We start from the raw sequence: 10971 nt of genomic DNA, 5'->3' as shown, positions 1-10971 counted from the left end.
TGTTAGCAAGGAGGATGACTTATTGTGATTTGGACTCGAGGTGATTGATGAATGTTATCTTTCTGTTGAGCTTGTTTGCTTGTATGTCCACATGTTATAGTACGTTTTAGCTTCAAGTGTTTAATTGTGTGCTCTCGCTCTAGAATGTGTTTATTTGCACAGAGTTAAGATGTTAGATTTAAGTTGGCTAGACGATGACTTAGGTTATGATGGCTCCAGTAAACTAAGCATCCTAGGATATTGAACAACGGTCAATTAACATAGATTCTATTGCTCCAACGCTAAGAAATACTTGAGAAGACTAAACAAATCAGTCTCGAGCTATATCAACATTTTTAATTAGTTGGTTTATTTATTAAATTTTTAGAGTATTACCAAACTTAAATTTAAATATTTGATTACAAGGGAAAAAAAATCAAATAAATTTTTTTGATAAATTTTTTTTCAAGACTTCGATGTCTGCCTTTAGACTAAAGAGATGAAAGCAAAAATAAATTAAAAAAAGTAGAGTAAAATAAAATAAGAATATTCGAACAAATTTATATCAAAATAAGGTAACAACACAAAAACTAAGCACAAAATATGTATTACAATGGAAAGTTATATTTATTTTTTGACATTTTTATGAGTTAAAAGACAAATAAAAATTAAAACTAAAGGAATAGTGTCTATATTTTTTTTCCATGATTAGTTTTGAAAAATATATTAAAAAATAAAAAAACAAATTGGACGAAAAAAAATTGTCCCATTTTTGTTTTCTAAATTGTTTCAAATAGGCTATGTTCTTTCTAATTTTGTTTAGAAAGCAAAATGGATCTAAAAATGTGAAGAATGATACTTTGATACTATGTTAATAATGAGAAGCTTTTATACCATGTTAAGAATGATGCTCTAGAGTACCATGTTAAGAATGAGAAATATAGGTGGGATCGAACGTTTAAGAAACATAGGTAGGATCAAAAGTCCCAGTGGGATCTAAAGTCCAATTTTTATTAATGTTCACAACGTCTCGAATTGATCTACAAATGTTAAGAATGATACTTTGATACCACGTTAATAATGAGAAGCTCTGATACCATGTTAAGAATGATTCTCTAATACTATGTTAAGAACGATTCTCTGATACTATGTTAAGAATGAGAAACATAAGTAGGATCGAATGTTCGAGAAACATAGGTGGAATCAAAAGTACTGGTGGGATCTAAAGTCAAATTTTCATTAATGTTCACATGGACTAAATAGAATACAAACTACAGACTAAATCCAAAAAAACAATCAGTAGATAAAATAAAATATATCAAATATAAAATCCTAACTAAAATGTATTCCAATAAAATAAAAAAAAACACTAAAAAACATGAACCATAAGACAATCTTTGAAAGTAGGCCTACTACATCACAAAATTACAAAAATTATGGTTTCATGCTTTTGAAATTATTGTCGGTAATGTCTGTTTGGAGCCGACTTTGTTAGATAAGGTTTATGTATGCTTTTATTTTGGTGCACACAAATGTTCTCAAATTGGAAGTTTTGAGAATCCAAGAAGAAAACCATGGCGGAATTCTTGTGGACCTTCGCTGTGCAAGAAGTGTTGAAGAAGACGCTGAAACTGGCGGCTGAGCAGGTTGGCCTGGCATGGGGATTCAAGGATGAACTCTTGAAAATGAAGGATTCTTTACTCATGGCGCAAGCCATCCTAACGGATGTTGAAAAAATGAAGGTAGACCTTAACTCCTTAAAGCTATGGGTGAAGAAGCTTGAAGATATCGTCTTCAAAGCCGATGTTTTGCTTGATGAGCTCGCTTATGAAGACGTTCGAAGTAAAGTGGAAATCGGGAAAGATATGATGGTACGCAATTTCTTTTCGTTCTCAAAAAATTTCTTTGTTTTTCGTCTCAAAATTGCAAATGAAATCACAACCGTTACTAAAAAGTTGGATGAGTTAGTTTCTACAAAATGTCCTCTCGGATGTGTTGCTACAACATTTAATGAAATTGAAACTGAAACTGATCTTAACCAAGTACGAGAGACGGACTCCTTTCCTGATGAAATTGGAGTTATTGGGAGGGAAACTGAAGTATCAAATATAGTGGATAAACTACTCGCTCTTAAGAATCAAGAAACTTTGGTTGTTTTACCCATCGTTGGTACTGGTGGATTAGGAAAAACAACTCTTGTGAAGGAGGTTTTCCATCATGATATGATAAGGAAGAATTTCGATACAACTATATGGGTATGTGTGTCTGACCATTTTAAAATCAACAAAATTTTGAGAGCAATCGTGGGATCCTTGAATCCAACATTTGGTGGCTCAGATGAAAGGGAACTCATACTTCGGGAGCTCAAAAGTCTGTTGAGTGTCAAAAAGTATTTTCTTGTGCTCGATGATGTTTGGAATGAAGAACCCGTTCTATGGAATGAGTTGAGGGCTTGTTTACTAAAGATCAGTCAAAATGTTGGAAGTGCTATAGTTGTGACTACTAGAAGTGATAAAGTTGCTGAAATTATGGAGACAAATTACAGACATCATCTAAGGCAGTTGTCGGACCATCATTGTTGGTCTTTATTTGAAGAATGTGCATTCAGAAGTGATTTATCAATAATTCCTATTGTGATTCGAGAACTACTTGTTAAAAAATTTGGTGGTATACCATTGGTTGTGAAAGTGTTGGGAGGAATGGTGAAATCATGCAAGAATGATGATGAACTGCAATCGACTTTAGAAAATCTAGTGAGAATTGAATTACCAAAGGAAAATCTTATTTTATCCACAATCAAATTAAGTGTGGACCGTCTACCATCTTCCTCATTGAAACAATGTTTTGCGTACTGTTCAAATTTTCCACCAGACTTTTGTTTCTACAAGGAAGCACTTGTTCAGATGTGGATAGCACAAGGGTTTATTCAACTACCCAATGGAAGCAATGTAACGATGGAGGATATTGGAGTGATGTATTTCGATATTTTGTTGTCTCGTTCCTTGTTTCAAGATGTTTTCAAGGATAAGAGAGGAAAAATTATATACTGTAAGATGCATGATCATATACACGAGGTCGCATGTGCTATTTCAAATGATCAAAATTTGAGAAGGCACCTTGTAACGAATGGAAAATCAGAAAGTGATGAAGTTCTTTCGATCCGTCAAAGAAGAAGAATAGTTTATTGTTGTGAAAATGTACACTTTGATAATCGGGATATGATCATCAACTTCATCTACTTGCGCGTTTTAATTATTGATTATGGATTCATAACTGAATTGTCAGATACAATCGGTAAATTGAAGCATTTGAGGTATCTTGACATTTCAAAGTCTGGAATAAATACGCTCCCAAAATCTATCGTTTTACTTTACAATTTGCAGACTTTGAAGCTCGGACGTGATGTAAAGCTTCCTACAAAGTTGAGAAAGTTGGTCAACTTTAAGGCATTTGGAATTTGATTTTGGTTATTCAAATCAAGTTAAGCAAATGCCTAAACATTTAAGCCGAATGACTCAACTTCAAACACTTTCTATTTTTGTAGTTGGGTTTGAGGAAGGACGTAAGATTGAGGAGCTTGGACCTTTAAAAGACCTTAAAGGTAAATTAAGCCTTTTACATCTCGAGCAAGTCAAAAGTAAAAAGGAGGCCAAGGCTGCAAATTTAGTACCGAAGGAAAATATTTCTGATCTACTTTTTGAATGGAGTGTTGAAAGAGAAGACTGTGATGACAATGATTTGAGTGTGTTAAAAGGGCTTCAACCACACCAAAACCTTCAAGCATTGAGAATTCGTAATTTTGCTGGTGAACTTCTGCCCACCTGTATTTTTGTTGAAAACTTGGTTGAGCTACATCTAGACTACTTCAAAAAATGTGAAACTTTACCGATGCTCGGTCAGTTATCCAAACTTGAGGTTCTTAAAATTAACGAGCTCAGTGCTGTAAAAAGTATTGGTTGCCAATTTTATGGGAATTATTGTGATAGCAGAACTTTATTTCCGAAACTGAAAAGACTTGATATTTTGCAAATGGACAATTTAGAGCAATGGGAAGAAGTTACTGCTTTGACAAATTCCACGGCTTTTCCTCATCTCGAAAGCTTAACTATTTGTTCTTGTCTCAAACTAAAGAATATTCCAAATATTTTTACAACTCATGGTCAGAGGTTGGAGGCTGACACGGTTAATGCAAGATTGTTTTCAAGCTTTCAAAGTCCACCAAAGCTTCAATCTCTATGCATTTATAACTGTACAAGTTTGATAAAGCTACCAAACTGGTTGGAATTCTGTAGCTCACTCGTCGATTTGTGCATAGGCGACTTTCATGATGATATTTCCCCTTCAAAATTGAACCCACCAAATTTGCAAAATATGCAGAACTTGTCATCGTTAAGACTCGAAAACTTTCATAACTTGCCCGAAGGACTTGGTCGTATTCATAACTTGAAAACATTAGTAGTTGAAGGGCCAATGCAGGATTATGATTGGAGTCGATTCATACCCTTCAATTCACTTGAAGTTCTTGAGTTGCATGAAATAAGAACCGTTAATTTAACACAGCTTCCTCGACAACTTATGTTCCTCACTACTTTAAGATCGTTGTATATTAACAATTTTAATGGCCTTGAATCTCTGCCAGAATGGTTGGGAAACGTTACATCTTTGGAGACATTAGAGTTATGTTTGTGCAAAAATTTAAAAAATTTGTCCTCGAAAAAAGCTATGTCAAATCTAACCAAATTGAATCGTTTGAGAGTGCTTGGATGTTCTCAGCTTGAAGTTGGTGAAGGTGACGTTGAACGAGAAAAAGTTTCTCATGTACCCAATATCTTTGTATTATAACACAACTACTTTATGATGGTTTCTTTTCTTCATACTTTCTTTTTTTTAATGTTTTTATTAGCGTAATTAAAATTATAATTATATTCCTTGTACTTTAAGAATTGTATTAACTTATTTTCGTGACACACTTATTTCTTTTTATGGATTTTTATTTTTCTTGTTCTTTTTGTCGTTTTTTTTATTCCGAGTTAACGTATTTCGTGTTAAAAAACTATCGCTACTCCAATAGAATCAAGTACAATCATTACGAAAGTTCAATTATCAAGAAGTCCAATCATTCTCGGAAATCTCGATGGGATTAGGTTTGCAGTGAGTTGAGCTTTAAGTGTAATTTGCAGGTTTTCATCCTCGTTAGTGCACTTCGAAGGCTCGATGCAATCGTTTTCTCGAAATATTCTCTCAGTGTGTCATCACCTCTTTAAATACGTGGTTACAAATTAAAAACTCATTTTCTCTATGAAAAAATCAATACTTTAAACCAATATTCTATCCTCCCAATCATCTTTTGATTAATTTTTTCTCCATAGGTTTTGATGGAAACTTTTCACTTGTGATTTTGTACTTCCTTATTGACATAGCTGATCTTTTTATTATCACCTACACTTCTCTTTAATAACAAGTTGAATTACTCTTCTCCTATGAGTTTAATTGTAATGATTAAAGATAATGATCACAAGGTGAAGGAGGAAGGTGATGAAGGTTTGGGAACACAAGATATGCTTAAAAGAAGGTACTCGAGTCATCCTCGATGATCTTCATGAATTTGCCTGTAAACCCACGATTCATTGTAGCCACTACTCAAAATGACATTATCTCATAGAAAGTTCGAGTTTTAGTGGGAACCAACGTATTTATTTAACCTACGAGTCCTCTAAATCTCGAAAGTTAAGAAATTTAGATGGTTTAAGATGTGTGTTAGTTTTCTTTCTTACTACATACGAATAGAAACCTAACAAGTTCAAATTTATTTAGTATTTAGTATTTTAATAATAAGTCTACTTGTAGAATTATAGTATTAATTAAGAAAAATATTTTTCTCATATGCAAGTTGCATATTAACCTTCATTTTCAATCTATTCGAATAAATCAATATTTTAAACTAATATTTTTAAAGTGAATGTCTTTCAATTATTGTCCTTTTGTTGGAAGGAACATTTGGTTAAGTCTAAATGCTTAAGATATCAGAGGGTGTTACTCACGTGCTACGATAAAAATGTCATCAGATTCTACAAGTAGGTTGCTTATTGAATATGTTTATATTCGTTAGATTCTACTTTTTTTTTTTCCAAGTGATCGTTGATTATTGGTCAAGATGGGAGAGCTTTTGGGAGCTACGTTGTCACAAAAGAGGGTCATCTCGGGCTGTCGATCTTTGTGTATTGGAGATTTTGGTTCTTTTAGATTTGTATCTCATTCCCTAATTCCCATTTTGTAATAAACATTAAACAGTTGTCTTGTTATGAATTATGAATTGTCTTTTAAATATGACTTTGTTTGGTTTTAAAATGCATAGAATTTTATCGTACTTTTTAGTATCAGCCCATGAACTGACGGTGCTTCAATATCTCGAAAATTGAGTTGTGACAAATTGGAACGACCAAAGATTTCTACTAATCTAAAGTTGTTACAGTCATCATACCTTATTCTCGTACGTGAAAATGAACATTTAAACTTTATAATAAAACATTGTCATAGGTTTACATATTTGAAAACCAACATAGGAGTGGTTTCTTGGACAAAATTGGATGTAGAGTAATTCTCTGCATACAATCCATACCCCTCAAAATAACAAAATTATCATTTTGTTTCAAGTTCATTTTGATCCAAAAATAAAAGGTTTTAGCCATGATGACAGGACTCGAGTTTTAGTATAGTAAAGGTATTAGGATTGATACCAGTTGTTAGTTCTAATACCAATTGTTAGGATCGCTCAACAACGCACACACTTCATCAAGATGAACACAAAGAACTAGAGAGAGAAAATACAAGGAGGAATATTGGGTAAAGGTTTTTTTATTGATGACTTCAGATATGTACAGAGAGAATACAGAGCCAGGAGAGAGGTTTTATTATTGATGACTTCAGATGTGTACAGAGAGAATACAGAGCACGGAGAGAATACATTTTTAGAGCATGGGTATATACATGGTTTCAATTTACTAAATATAGCTTCCAAAGATTTAAACTATCCGATATAATCTAACAAATATATCTCTATCAAATCTTTACCAAATATCTACCATATATATCTCTATCATATCTTTACGAAATATCTTCTAAATATATCTCTACCAGATCTAGGCAGCTCCATATCCCAACAATCTCCCACTTGGAGACTCTATATATCTTTACTAAATATCTTCCAAATATATCTCAGATCTAGGCATCAGACTCCATATCCCAACAATCTCCCACTTGGAGACTGATCCAGTCAATCGCAACAATCTCTCAATTAGAGACGGGTCCCGTTAACCCCAACAATCTCACACTTGGAGACTAATCCAGTCATCCAAGAATTTCATTCTCAATCTGTACCATACCAATTGAGGCTTTGCACAACCTCAATGTTCCAACATCAACTCAAAATGTTTGCTGGATTTCTTGTACCCTCTATCTTCTCCAAACACATCACCATCTTCAACTAACCTCGAGTGAGATGGTATCGCCTTCTGTGTTTTGAATGATAGACCGGGTTCTTCGCCAACTGCATGACACTCTAACTATCGATTTGAAGAATCTTCTCGCGCTGCTTCTTGCCTAATTCTTCTAGATAGTGTGTCATCCATATCATCTTCTTTCTAGCTTCAGCTAATGCCACGTACTCAACCCCAGCAGATGAAAGAGCAACGCATTTCTGAAGGCCAGACATCCCATCATCCATGGCTTGCTCCCACTTAGTTGTATCCTCCAACTGTAGGGCCTCATCAAGGGGATTTTGTTCCCCTTCATTAGTCACCAATCGATAGTGTAAAGGAACATACCTATCTGATACTCTGATGACTCTGGATGATCTTTTCAACACCTGCTGAGGTGTCACTTGATCTGCTTCTAGTTTCTCAACAACAGTTGAGTATCTGCTACAACATCACTAGGTGAATCTTTTAGCAACTCAACCTCAACTCCAACTTGCTTCACCTCTGGTTCCTCACCTCTTGAATATCTGCTACAACATCACTTTGTAAATTGTTCTGCAACTCAACCTCAACTCTCACTTGTTTCGTTGTCCCGGTACTTTTCTTCAATTCTCTAACAGTCTTTGTGAAGCTAACTCGTTTCTGTTTGCTCATAACTCAGTTCTCACAAGGACTCTATCAACAGATTTCAGATGTTCCAAAACTCCTTTCGGCATCTTCATTCCTTTAACGCTCATATGTCCAAGTCTATTATGCCATAGGCTTGAATTTGAAGCACTCTCAACAACAGCAGCTCTGTTCATACACCCTGCAATGGTGTATAAAGTTCCAGATTTTGTGTCATGTGCTACCACCATAGCACCCTTCACAATCTTCCACGAACTCTTACCAAACTTTGTTGCATAACCTGTGCTATCCAACTGACTAATAGAGATCAGGTTCTTCTTGAGATCAGGAATATATTTAACATCCTTTAATGTTCACTGATTTTTTGCTGGAGTTTTTATGCAGACATCCCCTTTTCCTTCGATCTTCAAATTTTTGTTGTCGACAAGATACACTTCTCGAAACTTCCAGACTTGAAATCTCGAAACAACTCTTTATTTGGAGACGAATAAAAAGATGCACATGAATCCAAAATCTAGGATTCAATCAAACTGTCCACGCTGAGGATCAGAGCATCCCTAATGTCTTCTGCTGAATGTATCGAATCATCGTCATTCTCTAATTTGTAATTCTGCTTCCTCTTTGTACAATTTGCCCGAAAGTGACTTTTTTCTCCACAACTCCAACTCTTTACATTTGGTTTGTTTGGAGATTTTTCTCGGTTCCTTGATTTTGATCACCCATTGTTTGGGCCCTTTGATTTACTTCTTCCCCTTCGATTAACACATAGAGCATTGCCTGATGAATCTCCGATTTTCTGTTTGCGAATACTTTCGCTAAGAACTACATCTCGAATTTTATCGAACTTCAGTTTATCAGATCCTCGTGAACTACTGATCGCGGCAACAACAGTATCCCACGACTCGGGTAAAGATGACATCAAAATCAATGCCTTAATTTCATCTTTGAAATTAATACCCACCGAACTCAGTTGACTTGTAATCATATTGAATCGTTTATATGACCAGCAACAGATCCACCTTCAGACATTTGTATGTACATTAAACAGCCGCCTCATTAAGTACACCTTGTTCATAGCCGACGGTTTCTCGTACATATTCGACAACGCCTTCAACAAATCTGACGTTGCTTCTCCTTGATGATGTTGAATGCCACATTTTTGGACAGCGTCAATCGGATCAACCCTAAGACCTAACGATCCTTGAGCTTCCACTGCTCCATGGTCATACTATCCGACTTCACCCCCAACAAGGGTTCGTGAAGATCTTTCTGGTACAGACAATCTTTAATCTTCATCTTCCAGAAACTAAAATCGGATCCATTGAACTTCTCAATTCCAAGCGTTGAAATTTCTATCTTCACAGATCGTGGTGAATTTCGCCTCGCTCTAATACCAGTTGTTAGGATCGATACCAGTTGTGAGCTCTGATACCAATTGTTATGATCGCTCAACAATGCACACACTCGATCAAGATAAACACAAAGAACAGGAGAGAGAAAATACAAGAGGAATATTGACTAAAGGTTTTATTATTAATGACCTTGAGAGATTTTGAGCCCAGTATACTTCAACTTGGAAAGTAGTCAAAATGCTACCATCCTTCTTTCTGCCATCGACTTAAGGAAGAGCTTTCCATGACGAACTCCATGTAATTCCTTGACACAAAGGAGTGGAGCCAATCAAGGGCAGGTTTGTATCAATCAGAGGCCGCTACTCTTTGGATATATCATAGAACGTATCCATAAGAGTAGGAGACTCAGACGGATAAATGATCGAGTCAACTATTCCATTTGTCAGTCGTTTTACGAGTGTTTAATAACTCGACAAAGTCTAAAGACTCAAATGGAGACTCAAATGGATGTTTTATTATTTATGTCGAGAGATTTTGAGAATGCCTGATATATATATATGGATTCAATTTACTAAATATAGCTTCCAAATATTCTCTATCATATCTTTACCAAATAAATATCATATATATCTATCATATTTTACCAAATATCTTCCAAATCTATCCCATCATATTATCCCATCATATCTTTCAAATCTATCCCATCAAGGCTCCATATCCCATCTATCCCATCCTATCTTCCAAATCTATCTCATTAGGCTCCATATCCTCCATATCACAACAAAAGATGGCAGATATCTTTATCTCATCCATAGGTCAAGATATTGATGTGATCTATTCTAATGAATCTGCTACCCTTTATTTTTCTTGAAACACCATTAATTTTTACTCAAACTGATCATCTTTTTAAGAAGCTCTTAGATATTTATTGATGGTTTTGAACTTTAGAAGGACTATTTGATTCTACCCTAAAAAAATGAAAGTCACCCAATAAATTAAACAATGGCCAATCCTATCTGAATCAAACGCACAAGATCTGGAATTAAACAAGACCATTGCACCACTAATCCAATAAGGATAGACCTTTCGTCCTATATAAAGTATTTTAAGTAATGCAATAATTAATGCAACAACTCAAAACATGAACATGCTCATAATTGCTCATTCTAAATATTGAGGTTTTCCTCAATGTCGTTTTTCATCTTTCCATTAGAATTGTTATTTCAGTGGTTAATTTAGACTGTAGTACTACCCATATTTATGGTTGACTTGGATTCTTGAATAATCTACCTCATTTATGTTCTTATTGTAGTAAGTCAAGTAAGTGTGTAAGTAAGTAAGTGTATATAATTTATACTGATATGGTAGGAAAATCATTCCATTTAAGAAAAAATATAGAAATAATGAATGTGTCTACAAACTTATGTCTTAGTTTGTTAATAGCAAAAAAAAAAAAAAAAAAAAAAAAAAAAAAAAAAAAAAAAAAAAAAAAAAAAAAAAAAAAAAAAAAAAAAAAAAAAAAAAAAAAAAAAAAAAAA

The 10971-nt window shown here is 34.4% G+C and overlaps 2 protein-coding genes across 2 annotated transcripts; both read left to right on the top strand.

Moving 5' to 3' along the window:
* The first annotated feature begins 1542 nt into the window (after nt 1-1542).
* On the top strand, nt 1543-3462 carry LOC111432686 (putative disease resistance protein RGA3). The gene has a single exon (XM_023069611.1). The coding sequence runs from the start codon at nt 1554-1556 to the stop codon at nt 3438-3440; it is 1887 nt and encodes a 628-aa protein (XP_022925379.1). The 5' UTR covers nt 1543-1553; the 3' UTR covers nt 3441-3462.
* Nucleotides 3445-4853, top strand: LOC111432690 (disease resistance protein RGA2-like). Its single transcript, XM_023069618.1, has one exon. It carries the CDS (start codon nt 3469-3471, stop codon nt 4819-4821), a length of 1353 nt encoding a protein of 450 aa, XP_022925386.1. The 5' UTR covers nt 3445-3468; the 3' UTR covers nt 4822-4853.
* The last annotated feature ends 6118 nt before the right edge of the window (nt 4854-10971 follow it).

The sequence above is a fragment of the Cucurbita moschata genome, unplaced genomic scaffold (genome assembly GCF_002738365.1).
Source record: "Cucurbita moschata cultivar Rifu unplaced genomic scaffold, Cmos_1.0 Cmo_Scf00040, whole genome shotgun sequence".
NCBI lineage: Eukaryota > Viridiplantae > Streptophyta > Magnoliopsida > Cucurbitales > Cucurbitaceae > Cucurbita > Cucurbita moschata.
This window is presented reverse-complemented; position numbering and strand designations above follow the sequence as displayed.